Source organism: Daphnia pulex, chromosome 7, assembly GCF_021134715.1.
Source record: "Daphnia pulex isolate KAP4 chromosome 7, ASM2113471v1".
Lineage (NCBI taxonomy): Eukaryota > Metazoa > Arthropoda > Branchiopoda > Diplostraca > Daphniidae > Daphnia > Daphnia pulex.
The window spans coordinates 225,188-249,794 of NC_060023.1; the positions used below are offsets into that span (position 1 = coordinate 225,188).

General features: G+C 42.7%; 7 protein-coding genes across 11 annotated transcripts in view; 3 read left to right on the top strand and 4 right to left on the bottom strand.

The window, feature by feature from the left end:
- The window catches only part of LOC124196773 (probable glutamate receptor), a 104,707-nt gene that overhangs the window by 48,441 nt on the left and 31,659 nt on the right, over positions 1-24,607 (bottom strand). The window lies entirely within an intron of this gene.
- On the bottom strand, positions 105-2,106 carry LOC124196788 (lactosylceramide 4-alpha-galactosyltransferase-like). The gene is made up of 2 exons (XM_046592012.1): positions 1,112-2,106; positions 105-1,005 (listed from the first exon to the last, which is right to left on the bottom strand). The coding sequence occupies exons 1-2, from the start codon at positions 1,978-1,980 to the stop codon at positions 654-656; spliced, it is 1,221 nt and encodes a 406-aa protein (XP_046447968.1). The 5' UTR covers positions 1,981-2,106; the 3' UTR covers positions 105-653.
- Positions 2,319-4,358, top strand: LOC124196780 (lactosylceramide 1,3-N-acetyl-beta-D-glucosaminyltransferase-like). Its single transcript, XM_046592000.1, has 4 exons — positions 2,319-2,656; positions 2,793-3,684; positions 3,768-3,981; positions 4,080-4,358. The coding sequence occupies exons 1-4, from the start codon at positions 2,510-2,512 to the stop codon at positions 4,312-4,314; spliced, it is 1,488 nt and encodes a 495-aa protein (XP_046447956.1). The 5' UTR covers positions 2,319-2,509; the 3' UTR covers positions 4,315-4,358.
- On the top strand, positions 5,369-7,414 carry LOC124196786 (beta-1,3-galactosyltransferase brn-like). Its single transcript, XM_046592009.1, has 4 exons — positions 5,369-5,757; positions 5,866-6,610; positions 6,704-6,905; positions 7,046-7,414. Exons 1-4 carry the CDS (start codon positions 5,629-5,631, stop codon positions 7,269-7,271), a joined length of 1,302 nt encoding a protein of 433 aa, XP_046447965.1. The 5' UTR covers positions 5,369-5,628; the 3' UTR covers positions 7,272-7,414.
- Positions 7,473-10,170, bottom strand: LOC124196782 (alpha-(1,3)-fucosyltransferase C-like). Its single transcript, XM_046592004.1, has 3 exons — positions 9,296-10,170; positions 8,428-9,095; positions 7,473-8,360 (listed from the first exon to the last, which is right to left on the bottom strand). The coding sequence occupies exons 1-3, from the start codon at positions 9,698-9,700 to the stop codon at positions 8,015-8,017; spliced, it is 1,419 nt and encodes a 472-aa protein (XP_046447960.1). The 5' UTR covers positions 9,701-10,170; the 3' UTR covers positions 7,473-8,014.
- On the bottom strand, positions 17,079-20,779 carry LOC124196769 (spidroin-2-like). Of its 2 annotated transcripts, none has more exons than XM_046591985.1 (4): positions 20,690-20,779; positions 20,522-20,622; positions 17,620-20,438; positions 17,079-17,533 (listed from the first exon to the last, which is right to left on the bottom strand). In XM_046591985.1, the coding sequence occupies exons 1-4, from the start codon at positions 20,696-20,698 to the stop codon at positions 17,415-17,417; spliced, it is 3,048 nt and encodes a 1,015-aa protein (XP_046447941.1). In that variant the 5' UTR covers positions 20,699-20,779; the 3' UTR covers positions 17,079-17,414. The 2 variants fall into 2 exon arrangements, with proteins under 2 accessions (XP_046447941.1, XP_046447940.1); XM_046591984.1 differs by having other exon boundaries at positions 17,620-20,436; positions 20,517-20,622; positions 20,690-20,778.
- LOC124196802 (phosducin-like protein) lies at positions 20,820-23,858 on the top strand. Of its 4 annotated transcripts, none has more exons than XM_046592039.1 (5): positions 20,820-20,957; positions 21,314-21,445; positions 22,493-22,861; positions 22,946-23,050; positions 23,112-23,858. In XM_046592039.1, the coding sequence occupies exons 3-5, from the start codon at positions 22,505-22,507 to the stop codon at positions 23,550-23,552; spliced, it is 903 nt and encodes a 300-aa protein (XP_046447995.1). In that variant the 5' UTR covers positions 20,820-20,957; positions 21,314-21,445; positions 22,493-22,504; the 3' UTR covers positions 23,553-23,858. The 4 variants fall into 4 exon arrangements, with proteins under 4 accessions (XP_046447995.1, XP_046447994.1, XP_046447992.1 ...); XM_046592038.1 differs by lacking the exons at positions 20,820-20,957; positions 21,314-21,445 and adding an exon at positions 22,356-22,427 and having other exon boundaries at positions 22,493-22,675; positions 22,736-22,861; XM_046592036.1 differs by lacking the exons at positions 20,820-20,957; positions 21,314-21,445 and adding an exon at positions 22,356-22,427.

Sequence of the window (24,607 nt, forward strand, 5' to 3'; positions counted from 1 at the left end):
TCCTCTTAATATTAATTGTGTAGGCCTATATATTATTGTAATATCGATTGCCACGGAACAAGATATCATCAAACGAAGTTTTTATTTTTAGGTGGGCTATAGATGTTATTCCAATGAAAAAGTAGTAGTCGAGCAAAAAATCGTGCGCAGTTTACGCCGATGCGCACCACAGCGGCCGATAGCAGAACTAAGATTGTTATTACGCTTGACACTCAGTGTAGGCCCAATCCTTTGTTCGAGAACCGTCTGCTTGTCGAACAAAGGAATGGGTCTACATAGGGTGTCAAGCGTAATGAAACGGGATACGGTTAAGCAACCCTTTTACGGAACGCAAAATGAAATTTACGAACGCTTGATTAGCAAGAGTTCTAGAATTAAATGGTGGCGTGACAGAATAGTGGCAATTAATAGAATCTGTCTATCAGCCTTATTTTCTATTCATTTAGCGTCAGGTAAAAGGGTTGCTTAACCGTCTGCCGCATCGCGGTAAAATAGTTAGTGATGTTAAAAGGTAGAGTTAAGAAAAGAGGGGGGTATAATATAATAATGGGGGTATATTATAATATTGTCCACTATTGAAATTGGACATATTTCTGTGGGAGTAGTAGTAAACAGGCATAAGACATCAGACCAGCAAAAGTATTATAATTAAATTAAAAAGTTTCGGGTGCAATGGAGAAGGTGACGGGACAATTGTCCCTGACCAGTCGGACGTATTCCTGTGTCGAATTCTTGTACGCCGTTTCATTATAGCTGAGCTTGTTCCAAATGTGGACACCGACGATTTCTTTGCTGATCCAACTCGGTGCTCGAGTCTCATTGGTTGGCCTTTGACTGAATAGGTCTTTCCATCTGCTGTAATGTAAGGAATTGAACGCCAGCATGGGTAAGACGCTGAACCCTCGGCAAGTGATATAATACATCTTGCTGAGGTTCTCCTCCCCACAAAATGTCTTCATGACTCGCATCAACAAATCGGGCCCGTTGTGTGTCCAGGCTTCTTTCCTGTAGGCATTTTAAAAAAAATCTCAAAAATTGCGCCTCAAGCGAACAAGCGTAAATGTCTTCTATATGATATACGATTGATCTTCATATAGCATATTTAAATCACCTGTAATGTAAGGGGAAATCTCTAACAGCCAATTGTATAACTGGATGCCCATAGTCAACATGAATGGCGTTGTTGCACAAACCATTACTCGCTTCCGCAGAAACAAAGTTATGGTAGTAAGTGACTCGTCTTACAAAGATGATATCCAGGTCGAAATAATATCCGCCGTATTTGTGCAGTGTCAAAAGACGGAGTCCATCGCTAAGATGGGCGACGTGATACGGCCCTTTCCTCCAGTCGTTGCAGTGATACCATTTCTCCAGCAGAGTCCCGGCAACGTAGTCGTCCAAATTGAGAGTTATGAACTCAATGTTGGTGTATTTCTCCTTTAATTTTTCGAGATTAGTTTCGGCTGGCAGCACTTTGCTTCGATTGATTCCATTGCTGTGTGTTGATGTGTTGTCCATCATGAAAAGGACGTTGACGGTCAAATTTGGATTGTGAAAGGCCAGTGACTCGACGGCACAGGCCTGGCGGATGTTCAGAAATTTGCCGTTGCCGGATGTCTCCAGGAAAAATGCGTTGTGTCTGTTGGGCTTCAACTGATTTAAAGTCTGAGGAGATGCGGCTGGACACGATGGAAAAGTGCAATTGGATTGGCCGCAAATATCTTTCGAACTACCGGGAGACACACAACATTGACTGTGATCAACTTTTGTATCAATCGATACTTTCTGCTGAACTCGAGTGTTGAACCGTTCACTTGACCAAACGGAAACGACTTTCCAGTTAAAAAACACGATCAAAAATAAAAAAAACGTGACAAAACACACGAATAGGACTACAAGGTGCACAAGCCGAATACCTGGTCTCAGATAACTCAATGACAATAGTCTATTCCAAATGTAGTAATTGGCAAGTGACGCCATTTGGATTGATGATTTTCTTCACGTCGAATTTTTACAAATCTATAGGCCTACGCTTTCGCTAATACATATATTATTTCTTCCTTGAAGCTACGCCACTTATTGGGTTGCTTTTTCCCAAAACTGTTTGATATATGGACGAATTAGGCTATATATATATATATGATGGATGCGTTGAGTGCTACATATAGGCTAATATAGAATGTATATAGCCACAACCGGCCACAACCGAAAATCTTGGTATAGAAAAAATAACTACTACATAGGGTAGAGTTCGCATTTGAATGTGGGAGTGGCTAAATATAATTACGATAGATGGCTATAAGCATATTATATGCGATATACTATATACAACTCGAATAGCGAAGGTTGAACGTTAGTTATTCCCATATACCTCTCTTGATTATATTGAGTATATTTGATGGTCGCTGATGGGTCAAACACACTAAAACTAAACTAAATTTCAAAACTATACCAAAATTTGTTTTTGAAAATCTATCCCCGGCACAAAGGTCGCACAGCAAAGGCCATCATGAATTTGAATAGTCTGACAAAATTCCGGCGATTTTTGAGTCCACAATTATTCATCGCTATCAGTGTCGTATTGCTGTTATTAATAACCACCGGCGTTTTCTACTTCATTTGTTATTCTAACATAGGCCTATTTTATGCTGAGCAGGTAGGCCCTATATATACTATTAAGCTGTTATTTACAGCACGTCTTTATCGTGCCGACATTATCTTGTAATCACTTATTTGATAAATATATATGTTTATTACAATAATATTTCTACTAATACGGATATACCATTTAGAGGTTCCAATCTATTAGGAATGTGATGGTAGACGACACCAATATTGCCAAACTTTCATGTGACAACAAGAATCTGGACGAAACGATAGATTTTTTATACCAAGAGAAACAAATTCTAGAAGGAAAAATTAATGTTTGCCAAAACGAGATGCTAAGCCTGAAAAAAACATTGCAAACTGAGAAAGAAAAGGAAATTCATTTAAAAGCCAACACGACGACAACAGCAGCACTCGATCGAAAGTTATTTAATTACATGGCGACACATTTGCGGAACACGCCCTACCCCGGAGCGGAAAACTACACCCGGTACACGGTGGCTCGCCTAGGGATGTTGCCGTTGGCCGGAATCGAACCACTCAAACCGGAATACGGTCCCGTGATTAATAATTTTACGTCGTTTCGGTATCCCATCACCATTTCGCCGTGTCAAAAAGTGAAAACAGATTATCCAAGTGTTTTCATCGCTGTCGTATCGGCCCCGGATAATTTCGAGAAGCGAAACATAATCCGACAGACGTGGCGAACTCATCTCAATCTCGACGATCACAAAAAAATGATGAACATTATCGGATTCGCTTTCATTTTAGGATTGGCGGACAAAAATGTAACGCAAATCAAAATCGAAGAAGAAAGCAAAACTCACAAAGACATCCTTCAAATTGAAATCCCTGACATATATTATAGATTGGCTATTAAAGTGGCTGGCCTCTTCAACTGGTTGAACAGATACTGCGCAGCACAAATTGATTTTCTACTGAAGGTGGACGACGATGTCTACGTCAATGTGCGCAATCTAGCTCATTTCGTTAACGAGCAGAAGGTGCAACCGTCCATCAATCAGACGTTGTTCGGTTCCTATATTGGTTACGGTAGAGACTACATTCCTGATCGAGGTAAATATATAGGCTACAGTAGCGAGTTCAATATAGGCCTATTTCAGGGAAATCAAGTTATAAAACAACGAATTTTTAATCAGAAGGAAAACATTTTATCTCATACGAGGAGTGGCCATGGACTAGATATCCTCGTTTTTTTAATGGGCCGGGTGTGGTCATTTCCGGGAATTCAATTCTTTCTTTATTGGCTGCCATGCAAACGACGCCTATAATGACGTCTGATGACGTTTATTACATCGGTATTTGTACAGAAAAAACTAACATCACTCTTCATTTTTCTTCCAAATCGACCAGGTTATTACATTTTTCATCATTATATATTTTCAACTGACGTATATAGGCTAATATAGCCTATTTATGCCTTTTTTAAAATTTATTTATTCTTCCAACAGCGTCTTCTCGATGGAATGCCCTGACTTATCCCGACCCTGCAATCTGCGTCTTTTTGTTTCATGGCTGACTTCTTCGGGCAGTTTAATGAATCAGTCTCACGTGGCTATTGAAAACTTCTATCAAAATAAAACCCAATGCGTCGTCAGCACCGGATCAAACGGTACCAACACGACAATTAACCAAAATGAGCCTGTTCATTTTTACTTTGATGCATATTTTCACCCATCCGTTTAGCCTGCGGAATCAAGGCACAATACATTATACGTACACTAAACTTCGACAAATTTGTTGCCATTTTAGCAGTGCATATCTGTATTAGGCTATAGCCTATCTAGCTTTTAAAAGTTGCAACGGTTCCGCATTCAGAGCAAAGATAATATGCATGCTGCTGTGCGACTTCAATGCGCCAATATTAATAGGCCTACGGTGAGCGTTATGAGCATATTGGCGTTATGAGTGACTACTTAAAAAAGGCCAGGGATATATTACTCAAATCATGTTTTCTACTACTATAGGCCTACTTATTATAACACGCCGCTTATGGCGGTTTAACACGACTTGAATAATATTTTGTCGGGCCCCGCCGATTTTTCTTGTAGCCCACGGTACCGTTATTGATAGCGTAGATTTAAAAAAGACGAAGATATAATAGCGGTTGCTGAAAAGCTTGTGTGCTGAACTCGAAATAGTGACAGCGGAAACGGGTAACACCACCACCAGCAGAAAACAGCGGACTCCCCGCGAATATATAAGGGAACGGCCGGGAACGGCATACTCGGCATGTCCTATTATGCTGTAGGCTACAAATTAACACTTGCTGGTGGGGGGATTCCGAATTTTGGGCGATTTTTCGAAAAGTTTTCAGGAGTCAAAACGCTGCAGTGACTATATTATACAAGATATAATCATCTAAAATAATGAAGAGATTATGACCCCTCCCATTTTGAATGAACCAGAGCGAAGGAGGGGTTATAGTTTCATATCCAACCGCTATTAAATAAACATACAAGGGTTGCCGACTCTTTTTCAAGAGAACCAAGGTAAAAATTTCCCCCATCATTTTCCCCATTTTCCCTTTTTTCCCAATTTCCCCCTTTTCTCCCATTTTCCACTATTTCCAGTAAAAATGCTATTTTATAAATTTGTTTCAGTAGCTTAAGTTTTTATTTATTCCGAGACAAAAAAAGAGAAGCATATTATATATATGTATAATAGTATATCTTTTTATTTTAACTACTAAAAAGCACACTTTTTCTCTTCTTTGGATTAATTTTTTTTCTTCTTCTAGCCTATTCCTTTCTCTCTTTCAACTTTCCTACCAGAACGAAAAAACAAATTAGAGGTGCAGAGAGCTTCCTAAGATATACCTTCCGTCAAATACAGTTAAAATCACATGGAACAGTTTGCCTGATGCTCAAGAAACTAACACGCGTGACTGTACATGTGTGCATGTGATATAGTCAAAACCTTGTACAGCAAACGTATACAGTATTACTGCGGCGCAGTGAGTTGGGCAACTGAACGTCGATAGGTTGTCTCACAGGGAGAATGTTACCCTTCAAAAAAATACCATTGAATATCAACGTCAGTCTCAAATGGCTCTTATTGATTGGTACTCTTTCTTATTTGATTTATTTGGTCGATTTGGTCCATCAGTCATCTTTCCTCAATGAGCAGGTTAATATGTTTACTGGCTGTTGTCTTTTTTGCATGACAAATTGTTTTCACATTTTTGATTCTATACTGTAAATTGATTTCCCTGATGCGTCGCTGTGCTGCACACAGAAAGGGTGTAGATTGGATACTAACGACAGCACTGATGTCACCATCAGCATCAATCGAAAATTGTTCGATTACCTAGCTTTTCATTTGCGTGACAAAGAGTACGACGGCATCGAGAATTACATCCGGTTCATGACGGCCAACTTGGGTTTGAAAAGTTTGCCCATCAGCAGTGCTGGGAATCGAATGTTGCCCGGGATGGAGGGACCGGTTGTCAATGACATTAGCTGGTTCCGCTATCCCATCGACATAGGCCCTTGTGCCGCCGCCGGCCTTGACGGCAGCATCAACAGCAAAAATGCTAGTCGTCATCGGCGCAGTCTCTTTGTCAGCGTCATTTCGGGTCCCAACAATTTCGACAGACGGGCCGCCATTCGCCAAACGTGGCCCATTCATTTGAGAAATCAAACGAATTTGAATCATCCGCTGGACGTGGTGGGTTTCGGCTTCCTCGTCGGCTTAACAAACGACAGCGTCGTCCAGCAAAAAGTCAAGGAGGAAAGCGAACAATTCGGCGACATTTTACAGGTCAACATGATCGACAGGTACGTGGACTTGTCGGTCAAAGTGGCCAGTCTCTTCAACTGGGTCGACACCTATTGCCCTCGAGTCGATTTCGTCCTGAAAGTGGACGACGACGTCTACGTCAACGTCCACAATTTGGCGACGGTCCTTCACTCGTTGACGGTGACCGATCAAAGTATCTACGGCCGCCAATGCGGAGGACTTATTCCGGACCGGAAGGGAGGTAGTATATAGGTTTTTCTTTCGAGCGTCTAACTTTTTGTGCCATCAGCACAGTTGATGTATATAGGCTACACAATATAGTGAATTTGTATAGGTAAATGGATGACGAGTTACGAGAATTGGCCGTGGCACAAGTTCCCCATTTACTTCCAAGGGGCCGGAGTGGTGATTGCCGGCAGCGCCGTCCGTCCCATCCTGTCGGCCATGCAAGTCACTCCCTATTTCATATGGGATGACATGTACCTCGTGGGATTGTGTGCCGTCAAGGCCAAAGTTCAACTCCGCACGTCCAACCAGTAGGCCTAATAACTTCATTTGATATATAACAAACTAGACATTATATTAGCTATACAGCATTGTATATATTCCTAAATAAATAATTGATGGGGTCGCTGCTGATGCTGTGCTGCCGACCATTTTGCCGCGTTGTTTTTAGAATTTTTGTCGATATGCCGGCCAGCTACGCCGACGCGTGTTTCGTGCGCAATTCGGTCTTGTGGACAACGGGATCCTCCGACGCAATGAACTCGTCCCATTTCGTGAGCCACCACTTTTACCATCAAAGTCAGACCAAAGCTCATTGCATTGACAAGGACAATAAGACCAACGACGAGCCGGCCGATCGATCTGACTTTCTTTTCGGCACCAGCCAGCAAAACTAAACTGCGAGTCGCTTCGATGGTCAAAAGACATTCTGGATTTTGGAAATCAATTCAAACTTGATTTCGTTTGTTGCAAGCGTACGAAACGAAAGAATTAAAAGCACGCATATCAGAACTGAAAATGCAAATTGTCGGTCCCAAAACCTGAGTTTGAATATAGTTATTTAAAAAAAAGTCCGATTTTGTATTTCATGTTGGCACTATAATGATACGTCATATATTCAACAAAATAGGTCTAACAATATATAATTGATCGACGGTGGTTGATCATATAACCTTTATTCCCTTAATAACCACAGGCCATGGCTGCCATCCTCTTTTCTCAAAATATTAAGTGACGCGAACCGTCAAAAAGTAGTCTAGGTAGGCTACTACAGTATATAGGACTATATACCTTGATAGAAAAAGAAAACTGCGTATAGCCTATGCAGTCCTATATGCTGGTTCGCTTATATAGGCCTATATTATAGTATATAGGCCTACATGGTGTTTTACTCTTATAGCTCGGCTACATGCGGCTACATGAGTCTGTATTACACACACATCCATGTAGCCGTGCATACGCACACATACACAGATACGTCACATCAGCATAGAAAGTCGCAGATAAGTATGCTCATGGTAGGCTATAATATCAAGTGTAGGCTAATACATATAGTAATATATATATACTATAATATTAATGACGACCGGAGAACATCGATTGCATCGATTGGGAGTGCCGGCCGACGATACAAACTTAATTATGAAATTTCGGGTATCTGACACTTGGCTTGTTTTTCCCACCAGTCGGTCATGTCGGCGTAGATTTGGCGCGGGCGAGTCGGGTCGTGCAGGGCGGCGCACAGGTGGCACATGCCCTGGTTCTTGTCCCGCTGGCTGTCCCGCACCCGGAAGTGAGGCTTCCACCAAAAATACTCGTTGTACAGCGTGTCGTTCTTGTCCAGGAGGATCAGATAATCGGCCAGGGCTTTCATTGATTTGAATTTGGCGGCGTTGATGAAGGAATGCGGCGGTGCCAGTTTTTCGTGATCGTCGTGGAGGCCGTAAACGACGGGCAGGATCGGGCGGCGCAAGTTGTCGAAAAATCTATTAAACGACAAATGAGTGATAGGAAATTTTCGATTTGAAATAATTGAATTAAACGTCAACATACTTTTCGGTGACGTAATGGCGGCAGAGGGAATTCTCCAGGGCGAAATAGAATTTGTAATTTTTGGCCACCATGTCCCGGCATTCGTCGCTCGACACGAAAGATTTATCTTGTTTCTTTGGGCACGTCAGATTTCCACACGCGCCGTACACGTCGACTCGGATGTAATTTTGAAGTATATTGACCATTTCAATTCTGCGGCTCATCTGCGAGTTGCAATGCGACACGAACCAGGCGGCCATTTTGGTCTTTCCCTGGGCGTAATTGACTTTGGTGGTTTCATTAGACGATAACAAAAGTTTCTTCATCTGATTTGGAGTGGGATGAAGGGGGACGTTTCCCGTTGGTGTGATGTAGCCGTAAGGGTGGATCATGTCCGAGTCCCACCGGTGCGTCATGGTCCAGTTGAAGAAATTGGCCATAGCACTCGTGTCGTCGCCGTAGATGCGCCAAACTGGCGCCTCCCAACTCCAAAACACGTAGCGCTGATGAGGTGAGCGACGTTGTGGCACATTGTCGGGTTTCCATCCGCGAAGATGAAAGACGACGGCGTCGTATTGGTGGGCGTCGGTTCGGTTGTCTGACGTTTCGCACTGCCACACTGGGCATTCGAATTCACGGAAGCCATCACGACCGTTTCCAATCTCGAAATTCTTGCTGCCATAAAAAGCCTAAAAAAGTCATTGCTCATCAACAAATGGTTGTGTTGTTTAAATAACTGATGATGATAGGAATGCGGGGGATGATGACGATAATGTAGCCTAATATATTAGCTGCCGGGAGTATAGTATATTACTTAATAGGCCTATTATATATAATAGCTAGCTAAATATATATTGGTCTATATATAAAATGGTCGTATTTATTCTACCTCGTTCCACAAGAGTATCCGCTTGAAACGTGCTGCTGGCTCAGCAACCTTTAACGGTGGATCGTTTGCATATGCCTCCATCAGCTCGTAACGTTCGCTGCTGACGGTCGCTTTTGAAACGGTTGTTGGTGCTGAAGTGCTTCTGTCAGTGAATAGGCCTAATACAATTGTTGTTTCTGATGGCGATGATTTCTCCGGCGTAACATTGATGCTATGTTCCTTATTCTTGCTGTCGCCAATAGTCGACGAGTTAAACTCCTTAGCATCTGCTGACCCAATTGGCGTTGATGTCATCAGTTGATTTTCTCTGACTGGACTGTACATCATCTGCCATCCGGCTCCAAATAGGAAAACAATTAAGATGATACTTGCCAATATTCGGCGGTGCAGGATGCAGAATGACATTTTCACTAATTTTATATATCACGCTATTATTTAAACAGCGATGTGCTCAAGCTCACAAGTCTATCAGCCCTTTCCTCAGGGCTATAGAATTCTCCTATAATATAGATTCCGTCCGGGTTCCGTTATAGCAATGTGGCGTGTAGGTATAACGATTTCACCGAGTACACAACGAAACTTGTGAAAAGTAAAACCAGCAACTTTGCCATACATATAGGTATAACTTCATCAGATGTTATTTTTGTTGATTCCCTCTCTCCTCTCACCAATATAGTCAATGCAGCAATTGTATAATAGTAATAGATTCAATAACTATTACGGCTATAACATTGCGTGAGCTGATGATGTGAGTTGAGTTGTTCTCCACTGCTGCTATTTTGGCTATAGCGCTGTTGCAGGTTACAGCTGATCTGCGGTCTATATATTCCCCTTACGTGCACTCTCCAATTTTTGAGGCGTATACTAAGGTTACTACTTATACACCCCTTTTTTTGGCCTTTTCTACTAATGTTTTGGTGAATGCCACTAAAAGGGTACTAACTATAGTGTTACTATACGTATATGAACTCGTCGGCGCATTTTGCCAGCCACGACTTTTACCAAAATCCACCCAAAGCTCATTATTGCATTGGCAAGGACATCAATATAGCACCAACGACGAGCCGGCCAATCAGCAGATCGACTTTCCTTTCTGGAGGCTTTGGCACCGCAGCCAGTAAAACTAAACTATGCGAGTCGTTTCGATCCCATCTGCTGTGCTGTACAACAGATGATATTTATATATGTATAATGGCCTGTCCCGAAAAAAATTCCAAATCACAATGCATTTCGCAGTTCAACATATAGCAATGATTATTTATCCCCATTTTTTTGTATAAAAAGAAAAAAAATTCATTCCAAAATAAAAAAATAAAGAAATAAATATCCAAAATAAATTATCAAAGTCTATAATTAATTGTCAGTATTATTTAATTTTTTAGGCAGACTAAACGTATTCAAAAAAGGAACGTGATAATGAATGGGGCACGATTATTTTTATCGATAGTTCTATTATCATTTGGGTAGTGTAGAAAGCATGAGCTTAGTGTCGTCTGCTTTCGTTTTGTTTATGGATGGCAAGTGATGATGTCGAAAAAGAGACGGAAAACAGAACGACCAATTTTTTGGAAGGGTCGCTGAATACACACTCTTTCCATGTTGTTTGACAGGTAAATGAAACCATAACAAAACAAATGCAATGATTTGCTGGGAGCTTATTAACTGCTCATACAGTCTAGAGTTTGGAGAGAAACCTGTTACAAATTTGTGGATTGTTTGTTTCTGATTAGCATTTTAACATTATCAATTTAGCTTGAGCCCCCATAACGATGCATGACAGTTTTGTTTACACTGTATGTATAACCTTTTCCTTTGTGCAGATTTGAGGCCTTGGCCAACGCCAGAACGTCACCAACAAAAGGAGTGACAGTTCTGCTTGGGTGGGTATACCTTTCGTCATCAACAATCTTAGCAGTAGGCCAATCATTTTTCATTGGGTAATGATTTCCGTTAATTTCCTTTTAAATTGCTAGCTGTTTTTTAAACATGCATCACTTGCATAAATGTAATGCATTACATAACCTTCAATTCTCCTGTGTTTTTTTTTTTAACAATTAGGTTTTACACTGCGCTGTCTCATTTTCAACTTTTCTTTACTTGTTGTTTCTGTCAATCTAATTTCCCGTAACTCATTTTCTATTTTTTATTTAGATAAACAGCATCCCCCCCCCCTGGATTGGAGAAACCATCAATGTCATCAATCGAGTTACCTATCTCTTTCCCCCCCTTTCTTTAAATGTCCTTGTGTACACCCTTGTGAGTGGTGTGGGTGTATTCACGAGGACATCCTCTTTCACCCTGCTGTTTCCCACTGCTGGTGGATTCTGCGGATGGATGACGCATACGAGCATATACTTGTGGATGAATACGCCTGCATGCCCGTATATTTCCCATGCATCAAGGTAGGACAACATTCTATCTCTATTCTTCCTTTTTTGACTGCTGTTCAGTACTTTAGTGGCTTGTTGATTATATCTATGAATCGTGACAGCACGGAGTATAGAATTATTCTAGAGCTATAGTCGCTTCGACTGGTAATTATTTTTCTTTTTCTTCAGTTCATTTTCTCAGCTCGTTTTTGTTTCGCTGCTCAGCCAGGGTTTATTGGAATAACTCATATTAAATTGTAGAACGACTGATGCAGATCAGGCCCGGCTTTTTACCTCACAGCTTTGTTAGCAGTTGGTTGTAAAAAAAATCTAATTCAAAAACATTTGTGCTTTAAACACTTGAAGCAATTACATGGCCACCTGTCGCCACAGCGGCCGTCCTCCTCGTTATAGGGAAAATAAAGCATTATTATTGGAACTCTAAAGAGATCGACGCAAACGACAGCATGTTGGCTTTCACGTTTAGTCACGCACTGTATGTATACGTATAGCATTTGAGTCGAATAGACAAAACAGGCAGCAGTGCAAAGGGTGAAAGGACATCCGGCGATATATAATAACGGCGACACGGGACTTTATGACTCTAAATGGTCCATGCACCTGCAGGGACGATAAATGTTTCGTTTTCTTTTATATCGGCGACACACCTAACTTAAATCAAACATTTTTGAGTGATTGATGGTTCCATTCACAAAGTTTAGGGATTATATGGCGGTTTATGGAAATGTATAGAGTATAATAGACTGCAGGGTTGATAGGCTCTGTATATAGTCTGGTCTATAATTCATCCACAGCTCATCGTGCTGACATATGGCGTACTGTACGTCCATTGTGATTAGAAAGGGGACTATCATAGACTAAATCAAAAAGGCCGTAGTATGCAAAGCACGACCAACATCATGCAATTCTTATTCGGCCGAGACGTGAATATTGCTATAGTATACATTATATTATCAGACAGGAGAGCATAAAGAGTCCTCCTACTCCTATACCCCTTATTTGATTGCCCTGCAGCACTTCCTGTATGTTGGTGGAAGGTTTCGTCTCTCTTGCCAGTCACACTGCCGTGTCATTCGGTCTTGGTACTCGGGTCGGGATGGAACGCGTTGCATTTCTTTATAGCTAGGCGCTTTGACAGCTGCGACCATGTATAATACCGGCGACGAGTGACATTTTTGGATTTCAACTCTTGCTGGTCGGAACGCATCAGCTAGCTTTGCCCAGCAATTTATTGTTACGTTGCAATATTACGTATAGGTTTTGCCACTAGTTAGGCTGCACGCGACATAGACTATATTATTACGGCTAAGTTGGATTGCCAGCACACGCATCAGTTCCCCAGCATGGCAGAGCAGCACAAAACAAGCGGAAAAAATCAAATCAAATGATTCGTTTTGAAAAGTATTCACAAAGTGTGTGTTGCGAATGTCAGCATGCCTTTGTGAATATTCGATTGAAACGACATTTCATTTTGTATTTCAAATTTTCAATGCCAATGAGAGGGAACCAGACGGGGGGGAAGAAGCGGGTACGGATTTTTCTCATCAACATCAACATACACAGGGCCAGCATGAATGCATTGGACAATGTCTCTCTCTAACTCTTGATGTACATAGCAAAATGTTGACAAATAGTTTCAATGCTTGGAGCTTGGAGGATCTTGCGATCCGTTTCACCATAGTGATCACAGCTATAAAAGCAGAAAATAATTGCTATACTGTCAAAGCTATTGCAATTAGGTCTTCTAACAGGGAATCTAGGTGCTGAATGCACCCTGATAAACCATATTATGTATGGTATGATGCTATACGATATTATTACTAGGAATTTTGAAATTTGGATTAGATGTGACCGCTTTGCTTGTGCTGTTTCCCACTACACACATGCACCCGACGGGTCGAGTCGCAGATCGGGTGGCGCATGTTGTCGCCAAATTCTTTGACGTCAAAAATTGAATGAAATATAATTGACGTCATTCTTTTTCGGTGACGTATTCGTGGTAGAGCAAATTCTCCAAGGGTGAAATGGAAAATTTGGACTTTAAATAATAGGGCTACCATCATGTTCCGAACAACAATTTAGCAAGCTGCTGGACTGTGCTGATTCCAGAGGGTTCAACCAAATTCAAATTATGTTTTTGTTTTTTTTTTAATTTTTTTCCGAATTTGCATTCCACTGGAATTGGGGGGGGGGGGGGAAGGACATTATATGGTATATTGACGGTAAACGGTCGAGAAATCGCAAACAAAGGGTATAACAACAGACGACTTTTTGTATATGACGAGAGCTATAGTTCAAAGTGAAACTGGTGCTGAGTGTGACGTGATTTTGCAGTGCCTTGATGGAGATTCCCCACGACCGTAAAAGCCTTAAATTGATTTGTTTAACCGGCATTTGGTCAGAAGGGACTGCTGCTGAGGAGGATAACAAGTACCAATAGGGATAGGGATATAAGTTTAATCATATATCAATATAATGCAACGGTTCGGTATTGTTTCCATTGGCGCAATAACCAGCAAAGCAACGAATGATTCTTGTGCTGTTTATAACAATTACAGTACTTCTGCAACCCTTCTGTATACGTGAACTCTATTTGACTATTGCTGCGGTACATTGTTGTGCGAAAATGTAACTGTGCTGCTGTGTAATGTCAATAGAATCATCAGCAAAAATGGTATCGGTAATGCTTTATTCTGAAGAATAACCGATTGCATCAAGCTATAGAAACTTATATATAGGCCTATACCTCCATTTTTGAAACCGATATGACATCAATCGTTATAGTGAAAGGGAATCGTTTTGAGGATTTTCAGCTCGTCTCCTTCGCGGAATTAAGAGACTATCAAAAAAAAAATCGATTTGAATTTTCCCAACTGCCAGCAGAAATCAAATAAAAAGAGGAAACACTGGGTGGCTATATATGATGACGGCGGAAACTTTACAGCAGGTTGTTGCAAAATGCATCAAGGTTTGTAAAATATTGTTATATATATGTAACCTTTGAATTCCGCGTAAAGGTTATAGAGGATGCCGTATAGTAATTCAATGCGAGAAACGAAATGTGGGAAAACATTTGACCAAATTAACTTCCGGCGCCTTATTATATTTTGATCATACCTTATACAAATCGGGGCGCCAGCATTTTTTTTTTTTTTGAAATGACTCATTGCTGCTGCTGCTCATTATTATTGGAGCAACGGCGACTGGGAAGCGAAAGGGATTGCTGGGTTGACGGAAGCGGTTGATGATGAGTCGGCTGCTGCACAGAATTGGCCGAATAGAGAGAAAAGTGGCCAAGATATATAGTCACTTTTGGAAAACCCAGTCTGCGAGCAAGTCTGTTGGAAGAACTCTTCCGTCGCGCGGATCGCATAATAGTTAAATACACTATAATATAACGGTTAGCAGCATTAATAGGCCATAACGAGCGACAGCAGGAGTGAGAGACGCTGTTATTATCATTTGAGTTTTGAGATGCTGCTGCTGGGCGTATTTGACGCTCTGACACTGCGAGATGTGAACGAGCATGATGTTCCTTGGCACTGCCGCGGGCACTGCTGGAGACAATCAGCCGATGACGTCCAGCAGACAATAACAAGACAACGGTGATGAGTTGATGATGAGTTTCGAATAGCTGTGCTGCTGGGAAACGACTAGAACGCCTGATGATGATAATATAATCAGTAATTGTTATTACGATGATGATAAAAAATATCGAAAATATACAGACCCACAAATATAACAAGGTATATAATAGTGTTTCCATTGACGCAGTGTACGAAGCAATAGGTACGAATTTGGCACAAACTGAAACACCTACACTTCATTCTTCATTGCATGAAAACTATATGATTGTTATGTAATAAAGTTAAATATTTACAACATTTGGGCAGTCATATATGTATCAGCAGCACCGTTGATGCTAATAATGTATATTTTGCTCGAGCTGACAGCAGCCAATGGAATGTAATGGCTCCAGCACCCTTACTTGATGACACAATATTGGTATAATCATCATTCATAGAAAACATTTTAAAATTTAAGGGTGTCGTGTTTGTCCGGCATATTTCTGAGCTTTCATCTGATATTTTGCAAAATTGCTGCTGCTGTATGCTCCACCCCATATGTATTAAAGTTACCGTCAATTTTACTTTCAGACATTGATTTATATTGAAAACAATTCAAATTTCATCATGTTGTCCATTAAGAGACTTTTGTTAGTCAATGCTTTTCCCTTTTTATTCTTCTCTATTTTGGGACAATGGGTTTGTTTAAGAAAAACCCAAAACAGACTGCTGCCTGGTTTGTAAAAACATAATGGGTCCCATTCAATAGTAGCAAATTAAAGTGCTGTGGTCCCTTGTTCTGTTCTGGCTTGGATTTATCCTGCGAGTTGATTCATCCACATTGTTTCTTTTTTCCATGCCCGATGGTGTACTTGTTATCAACGCGTAGTGATTACAGTTACTATAACTTCACTGGTTGAATGGTCTAAAGGGCCCCTATAATATCTCTATCAAAGATTTTTTTGTGTCATATAGGCAACTAGGCTCGGCTGTTCATTTGTTATGGAATTAGAATGTGAACTCTCGTTTTTTTTTATTTTCAGTAGGGCAGAGATGTTATTACAGCCGCATCAAAGATTTATCCAGCCACCATGTTCATGTATTAGATGGCTGAGGCCGCCATTTTAATCGATTTTAATCCCGCCTTTTCATTATTTTCAGTTTTACTTTTAAGCAGATTCGGCCCTGTTTGCTGCATAATTTCGTCGGTGTCTCCAATGGCGTCGTCCATCATGGCGACGGCCGGCAGCCGTTTCAAAATGGCCCGTCAATGCACCTGCCGTTCGCACCTGCTGGCGATTCTTATCAGATTCGACAGGTAAGCGAACCATATCTCTTATCCTCATTTCTCAAAATGAACAGAGCTGCTGGGCGGCACATTTGGCGTTTGTTTGTTTCCCCTTCTGGCCACTTTGGTGACCATCTTTTTCGACCGTGTTTCGTTCGTTCATCCGAACTGCCTGTCGTTTTTGAAACTTGCGTGATGTATACCTGGCACACCCAACGGCACGACGTGACTCATCTGGGTTCCAGCACCGCACAGCTTACACTTGTCACAACTGGACCGATCCGTCATCGATCTTTATTTTTTTATTTTCAAATTAATTTGGATTTTCAATTGAATTTGAATTCATCGTGGGATTTTATTTAGGAAACGAAACCGACGTTCGTTACAAGAAATGTTGTTTCATGCCGAGTTCGAAAATAATATTGAAAATAATTCTCTGCTTATGCACAGCTTATCAAGTTAGCCAGATCCCACACTCGTGTAATTTAGCCAACCAGACTCTGCTGTTCGTCCATACATTTTTAACAATTGAAATAGAATTGGAGTAATCGTAATTTTTATTTGATCTATATAAACGAAGCCGTTGAGATACACGAATGAGACAACGGCAACCGATGATGGTGAAATGGTGATGCTCTTTTCCCTTATGCTAGCCTATACTAATGTGCTCTATAAAATTGTGTTTTTGGTTATAAAGGTGTCGATTGTTTTCTCATCGAGTCGACCAGAAACTGACGAAATGTCAAGAATAAAAACGCGGAATTACATGTGGGAAAGTGGAAGCTATGATACAGAGGTAATAAAAACCTATCGTGAGAAAACGAAAATGATTTCTTCTATTAATAAAAGATATTTTGCAGTCAAGGATGCTGGAATCAACGGCCGTATCCGCTGGACGAAGCGCTGGACGAAAGGAGAACAGACGGGACGAACGGAGCGTCCAATGAAATCATCGCCGGAGGCAGAGAGCTCAATCCAGTCGAGCGGCTATTACCTGGAACAAACACAATAGGAAAATACCAGGTTACAATTATTCACAACTAAATTTGATTACACAATCAATTCCAATTGTTAAATTACCATAACTGATTCCTTTGGAAGGGGCCACTTGCACGGGAACTGGGGCTGATCCAGCGCCATAGCTAGATCCGGAATTTCCTCCGTACCCACCGCCGGAAGGAACCGGGACTGGAGGACGAGCCGATCCACCACCGTACCCACCTCCTTGGCTACTGCCACCACCATAGTTTCCAGCCGATGGACGAGATTGCTGCTGCTGAGATCCGCTACTGTAGCCGCCACCTCCGGATGATGGAGCTGGACGTGATGGGGCTGATCCATAGCCACCACCGCCGGAAGGAGCTGATGGCCTTACGGAGGATTGACCATATCCTGACGATCCTTGGCTTGATCCACCGTAGCCCCCTCCGCCGGAAGGAGCTGGAACTGATGGGCGGGGCTGAGACGATCCGTATCCTCCACCGCCGGAAGGACGAGGTGCTGATGGACCGGCGCCCCCGTAATTTGATGAAGACGACGGCCTTTGCTGTTGTTGGCCTCCATATCCTGACGATCCTTGCTGTTGCTGGTTAGATGATCCATACCCTCCAGCACCGGATGGTCTAGGAGGCTGCTGATTTCCACCACCGTATCCACCACCTCCGGATGGAGCTGGAGCTGGGCGAGGTGCACCCCCATATCCCTGTTGTTGCTGTTGTTGGCCGGATGATCCGTAACTTCCGCCGGAAGACTGAGCTGCATGTGCAATGGGAATGAAAGACGGAGCCGATGGTCCTCGATATCCGGATGGACCTGATGGAGCTGGGCGGGGTGGTGAACCTCCATATCCTCCTTGACTGGGAGGACTAGGCCTCTGAATTGGTCCAGCTGATGGCCCATTGTACCCGCCACCGGATTGAGGCCGTGGGGCCTGGCCGCCATAATTTCCTGAACTTTGTGCTGGAGCAGGTCTTGGCTGATATGATCCGCCGCCGGATGGAAGACTTGGTCGTTGGATTGGCGCCTGCTGTTGGCCACCGCCGTAATTGCCACTTGAACTTTGTCCGTGTTGCTGAGGTGCTGGGCCATTGCTGTACCCTTGCTGGCTCGATCCTGCACCGCCAGAGTATCCAGCAGGACGAGATTGCGATCCGCCGTAATTACCTCCTGATTGAGCCGCTGCTGGCCTTTGGACTGGAGCAGTTGACTGGCCACCATATCCTGAAGATCCCTGTTGTTGCTGGCTGGATCCGCCTCCACCGTAACCGGAAGGGCCTGCAGGTCGTGGAATCGACGGCTGTCCGCCGTAACCGCCTCCATTTGATTGCGGAATTGGAATTGCCGGTACAGGGGACTGCTGGCCTCCATATCCTGATCCTTGTTGGTTTGACCCGCCTCCACCGTAGCCCGCTCCGCCGGAAGGAGCCGAAGGGGCACCACCATAACCAGAAGGCCCCTGTGATGATTGTCCGCCATAACTTCCACTTGATTGCGGAATTGGAACGGGGGACTGCTGGCCTCCATATGATCCTGATCCTTGTTGTTGGCTTGATCCGCCACCACCGTATCCTCCACCACCGGAAGGAACCGGAACAGGTTGAGGCTGTGGACTACCATAGCCGGAAGAACCCTGTGATGATTGACCGCCATAACCGGATTGCGGAATTGGAACAGGAATCTGCTGTCCACCGTATCCTGATGATCCTTGTTGCTGGCTGGATCCACCACCACCGTAGCCGCCACCGCCCGAAGGAGCCGGAACTGATGGAGGAGACTGTGCGCTACCGTAGCCGGAAGGCCCCTGCGATGATTGACCGCCATAACCGGATTGCGGAATTGGAATTGACGGAATAGGAGATTGCTGGCCACCATATCCTGAAGATCCTTGTTGTTGTTGGCTCGATCCGCCCCCACCGTAGCCACCACCGCCGGAAGGAACCGGAACAGGTTGAGGCTGTGGACTACCATAGCCGGAAGAGCCCTGCGATGATTGTCCACCATAACCTCCACTGGATTGCGGAATTGGAATAGCCGGGGCAGCAGACTGGCCATAGTTGCCAGCTGATGGAAGACGTGGAACGGGAACCTGCTGACCACCACCGTAACTGTTGCCACCGGATTGAGGCAAGGGCTGGATTGGAGCAGCGGATTGGCCATAACCTCCAGCATTGCTGCCCTGATTATTTCCGCTTTGGTATCCGCCCCCACTTGGAATCTGAGGCTGGACTTGAATGGGTAAAGAAGGTGCTCCGCCATAACCGGAAGATTCCTGCTGGGGAGAGGATTGGCCGTACCCGACGGAAGCAGGTCCTCCTTCAGCTTCGTAACCTTGTGATTGACTTTCGCCATGAAATTCAGCCGCACCGAAGCCTCCAGCACTCGATCCACCTCCATATCCTCCGTCGGTGGACGGACCAACAGCAGGTGATTCGCCATAGCCACCGGAGGAGAATGAACCGCCGAAATCTCCTCCTCCGGAAGAAGAAGATCCGCCGTAACTTTGTTGCTCGGATCCACCATAACTGTCGATGGGAACATTTGGGACCGTAATGACTTCCGCTGCGCCGTAGCCGCCGGATGATTGGCCACCACTTGGGAAATCTGCTGGCCCGGATTGATCGCCGTATCCGCTACTAGTGGGTGCCGGAATTTGTTGCTGGACGGGTGTCCAGGATTCCTGGCCGCCGTATCCTCCGTCACTTGAGCCGGATGATGAGTCATACCCGCCGCTAGATCCTTGGCTACCGCTTCCGTATTCCGGACCAGCCGAAAAAGAAGCGGAAGATTCTCCAGCCCCGTAACCTCCAGCAGCGCCGCTACTTCCAGCTGATTCACTTCCGTAATTTCCAGATCTGTCGATGCTGTTATCTTCCGGGCCTACTCCGAAAAATGGCGTTCCTGAACGAGGAAATCAAATGATTCAATTTCAATTAAATGAAAAATTTAAAAAAGAATAAAAGAAGAAATCGGAAACTGACCTGGAATAGATTCCGTGTCGTAATCACTGCGCTCTGTGATTTTCTTTGCAGCAGCGATGGATGAGCCATGAGCAACTGCCACAACGAGGCAGCTGACCACTAGGAACTGTTGAAATTAAGTGGTAAGAATTAATAAGTTAAAACTTTTTTTAAATTTTTGTTCTTAATCTTACCTTGAACATGATTGAATCTTGATCCACTGGTTAGATGATTGGCAAACCTCAACAGGAGACAAGCGGCGATTGAATGATGACTCTGTCCATCGAACCACTGGGCTTTTATAGGAGCACTCTCGCTCATCGCTCATCTTCTTTCATCCCTAGAAATCTGCTGGCCGGACCCTTTTCTTTACTTCTTTTCAGGCCGCCATAAAGAAGCAGCACCGAGAGAGAGAGTCCGTGTTGGTATACATAAAATTCTCCGTCGGCTAAACACAACAACGTAAGAATAACCCCCGCGCACAGCACAGCCAAAAAAAGGAAAATTAGAAATAACAAAAGAAGAACACGGCCCTTCATCCTCGGCTGCCGTTTTGTTAAAAGGAGATTACGTGATACTTATTATTAAACACGCTCCGGTGGATAAAGCGCAGTCGATTATTTATGGTTAATTTATGCCAACAAAATGTAAGTCGTTTGTTGGATTAACATTTCGTCTTGTTGGGTGAGCTTTTAATGTTTGCATTTAAGACTGTTAATTCAATTAAGATTATGATGGACGAACGCTTTCACCAGCGGCGAGAAAGTGACGACGGCGTCATGAGATTTCACATTTGTTTCATCTTTTATGTCGTATAGGACTCGTTCAACTTTTGCATTCATCATCTAGACTACGCAGCTGCTGCTGCTGGCCATAAGGACCGCGAGAGATGGACGCGATGACGAAACACATTAGCCACACTGGTGGCCAGTCAACGTCGGACAAAAGAAGTAAGTATACTATTCTTCTTCTTTTTTCTGCTACTCTTTATTATGACGAATGCAGTCGAGTGAAAGTATCAAATCATCCAGCAACCGGAGAAACTCGTATTATAAAATCACCAGCAGTTTTATTATCAACGTTTTTCACGTATCTAGGGAATTTCATCAATTGATCCGTTTTACGCACGAACTGGAAGACGATAATGACTTTCCCATCGACAAATTCACGTCAATAATTTCTCAATAAGATCCGAACGAAATGAATAAATCCAAGCAATGACTAGCCAAATAGTTGAAACTAATCCGCGCTTTCCCTCGGCTTGTACAAGTGCAGAAACGTGACCCGTGAATCGACCGTCTCGGCAAAAATCAAACAATGTCGGTACACACACGCGCTCCCAGATTCGTGTGTACACATTTGGACATCAAAGGCAAAGCAAACTAAACTTTCCACCCAACTTTTCCACGAATTTTTTGTTTGAAATGTCCGAATGAGAAATTTTTTGGCGATTGCCAATTCGAAAGTATACGTATGGTAAAGTTAGGCGTACCGTGTCGACTGGAAATCGATCCGCAAAGCAATTATATTTACGTTTAAATGTGATTGGGGGTCTGCGATTCCCACCGGTCTGCGATTCCCACCAACTTGTCCATTCCGATGGAAATATGACTGCAATTTAAAGGAGGCTTTCACCACCCACTAACATTAATTGACGTTTACGACTTTATTAAAAATAACTGTCACACACTCTAGTTTACAGAACCTTATTTTTCTTAAACGGACACACTCTAGAAAAAAGAAATCGTGTCACGTAAAACACCTTGAATAATAATAAAAACACTTGAAAACACCTATTGAAATTTGAAAGGAAATGCAAATTCAGTTGTGTTATTTTTCTGACGTCATTTTTATTTTCGGTTGAAAAATTCGGTCATGTATTGTGACGCTTGGCAACCTCCTCTGACGCTTGACGTTTGTTTACACTTTGAGGTCTTCTGTCAAGTGGCTCTCTTGACTTACTTTTTTTGGTATTTATTGTTTCATATTATTCAAAGGGATTCAAAATCATGGCGACACTTGACGACAAGTTGATGGGCGAGAAACTGCATTACTATTGCAGTAGCAGCAGTGAAAGTGAAGGTGAAGACGAGGACGGAGAGAAGTTACCACCGGCAGCAGGTGATGCCGAGCCAGCTGCCCCCAATGGCAGCTGTCAGTGGGATGGAACTTCTTGCAACGTAAATTACCATTTTTATCTAAATTATATACAACAATTGTTTAGCATTTTTCAATTTCAGACTGGGCCAAAAGGAGTGATCAAAGATTACCAGCGTTTCAAGCAACTTGAACGTGAAAGGAGGGAAGAGCAGAAGGAGGAACTGTCAAAGTTGGCCAAGAAATTTTCCATTACATGCAGAACTAATGTGAGCATTCTAATATTTTAGTTTATTATAAAACGATTTACATCTTTACTTTTGCGATGATAAAACATAAATGGATTGCAACAGGCTGAAGATGATAAGGCCAAATCGGAAGAAGAAAAACTTGAAGAAGAGCTGGCCAAGCTGATGGATGAATCGTGCATCCAGGATTTTGTCCAGCAGAGAATGCAGGTTAGTTTCCGATAAAATTGGTGATTTGTTCTATTGCCTAAATTGTGTTTGGTTTTGGTAGGAAATGCTGCTCAGAGAAACCAATCGACTGAGATTTGGATCAGTTCACGTCCTAAAGGACTGTGATCATTTCCTTGCAGCTGTTGATGGGGAGGATAAATCTGTCTGTGTAATCATCCTTCTTCACGAGCCCAACAGCCCCGGTTGTTTGAGTGCCATCAAGGCTGTCGAGTCTCTTTCCAAGGCCTACACCCACGTCAAGTTCTGTACCGTTCGACCGTCTCTCATTTCCATGTCGGTCAACTTTAAAGTCAGCGGAGTGCCAGCCCTGTTAGCCTACAAGTCCGGCCAACTCTTTGGTAATTTCGTCCGAATGACAGACGAACTCGGCGAGGAATTTGCCACCTGCGATCTCGAAAGTTATCTCATCGAGCACGGCATTCTCAACGACCGCAATCTAGTCCCCAATGTAGTCCAAACAGAGTCCAGTGATGAAGACTGAAAAGGTGTTTTATTTCATTCATTCATCTCTTAACATCAACCCAAAACTAACCATCATTTCTCAGTGTCTATTATCTCTCGTATTTGAATGAAACACCCGCGATCAAACCATTAAAAAAAGCTTCCTCCCCGGGTAAAGAAAAGTGTTTTGTTTGCTTTTTATTATTTTAATCATTTTATACCAGTTGCCGACTCCAAAAGATCACCGAGTTGTTTGTTGACGAGCCTGGAAGCAGAAAGCGAAAAAAGTGGAGGAGAAAGTTGTATAACAGTGAAAGACAAATAGCCACTACAACCCCATGGCGCAGATCTAAATGTAAATTTGTTTCACCTTGGCCTTTATTATATCATTTTCAACATTCATAAAGTATAGAGCAGGGACTCTTCGTTTCCGGTCACGCTCTCGCTCCACTGAGTGATGGAAGAGGGTCATCCAGTTGTTGTTGTCTTTCTCCTAAAGCTAAACAAATCTTTGCTTTTAAAACGCTCTTTTGTTTGCGTGAACAAAGTCAGTGCGTGAAAGACTACTAGTCTATTGTTCAGTCGTTTGAAAAGAAAGCGTGGGCTATTTGAAATGAGAAATGTAGACCGACTCGTGTCATTATTGTAAATGATTTCAAGAAAACTAGAAAAAGTATTGAGTTATTTTCGCGCCCAATATTTGAATCAGCCAAGCAATCAAATAACATAATATAGCCAACGTATTTCTTGCTATTGAGATAATCAAATTGTGTGCCAGCCTCTTCGGAAGATCCTTTTCCGCACAGCAGTGGGTGGGAACAATTTTGCTAGAAACTCCCACTAATAAAATATTATGAATTATTCGAGTTTAGCTATAAACGTTTAGTTTGATAATGTGTTTTTTCTCCAATGGGACTTGCATACGTCTCTTTATGATTTAAAATAACGAACAGTAATGCTCCGCCTACTGAAGTGTCATTCGACGACTGAAATGAAATGCAGCATATGGGCGTGATTACTGAAAACGAACTTTGGATAAAATATTATTTGCTTCAATTGATATATGAGAAAAATTAGATTACTTTGGATTGATTT

Bases quoted from the DNA above. Each gene is read 5' to 3' on its own strand.
- LOC124196788 (XM_046592012.1), bottom strand. From the start codon at position 1,980: ATGGCGTCACTTGCCAATTACTACATTTGGAATAGACTATTGTCATTG. The intron at 1,006-1,111 runs GTGATTTAAATA...AAATGCCTACAG, and splicing joins GATTTCCCCTTACATTACAG to GAAAGAAGCCTGGACACACA.
- LOC124196780 (XM_046592000.1), top strand. From the start codon at position 2,510: ATGAATTTGAATAGTCTGACAAAATTCCGGCGATTTTTGAGTCCACAA. The intron at 3,685-3,767 runs GTAAATATATAG...ATTTTTAATCAG, and splicing joins AGACTACATTCCTGATCGAG to AAGGAAAACATTTTATCTCA. The intron at 3,982-4,079 runs GTTATTACATTT...TTCTTCCAACAG, and splicing joins TTTTCTTCCAAATCGACCAG to CGTCTTCTCGATGGAATGCC.
- LOC124196786 (XM_046592009.1), top strand. From the start codon at position 5,629: ATGTTACCCTTCAAAAAAATACCATTGAATATCAACGTCAGTCTCAAA. The intron at 5,758-5,865 runs GTTAATATGTTT...TGCTGCACACAG, and splicing joins CATCTTTCCTCAATGAGCAG to AAAGGGTGTAGATTGGATAC. The intron at 6,611-6,703 runs GTAGTATATAGG...GAATTTGTATAG, and splicing joins TATTCCGGACCGGAAGGGAG to GTAAATGGATGACGAGTTAC.
- LOC124196782 (XM_046592004.1), bottom strand. From the start codon at position 9,700: ATGTCATTCTGCATCCTGCACCGCCGAATATTGGCAAGTATCATCTTA. The intron at 9,096-9,295 runs GTAGAATAAATA...TGACTTTTTTAG, and splicing joins GGATACTCTTGTGGAACGAG to GCTTTTTATGGCAGCAAGAA. The intron at 8,361-8,427 runs GTATGTTGACGT...GTCGTTTAATAG, and splicing joins CGCCATTACGTCACCGAAAA to ATTTTTCGACAACTTGCGCC.
- LOC124196769 (XM_046591984.1), bottom strand. The intron at 20,437-20,516 runs GTCAGTTTCCGA...TTCCTCGTTCAG, and splicing joins CGACACGGAATCTATTCCAG to GAACGCCATTTTTCGGAGTA. The intron at 17,534-17,619 runs GTAATTTAACAA...TGTTTGTTCCAG, and splicing joins TTCCAAAGGAATCAGTTATG to GTAATAGCCGCTCGACTGGA.
- LOC124196802 (XM_046592036.1), top strand. From the start codon at position 22,371: ATGTATTGTGACGCTTGGCAACCTCCTCTGACGCTTGACGTTTGTTTA. The intron at 22,862-22,945 runs GTGAGCATTCTA...GGATTGCAACAG, and splicing joins CCATTACATGCAGAACTAAT to GCTGAAGATGATAAGGCCAA. The intron at 23,051-23,111 runs GTTAGTTTCCGA...TGGTTTTGGTAG, and splicing joins TTGTCCAGCAGAGAATGCAG to GAAATGCTGCTCAGAGAAAC.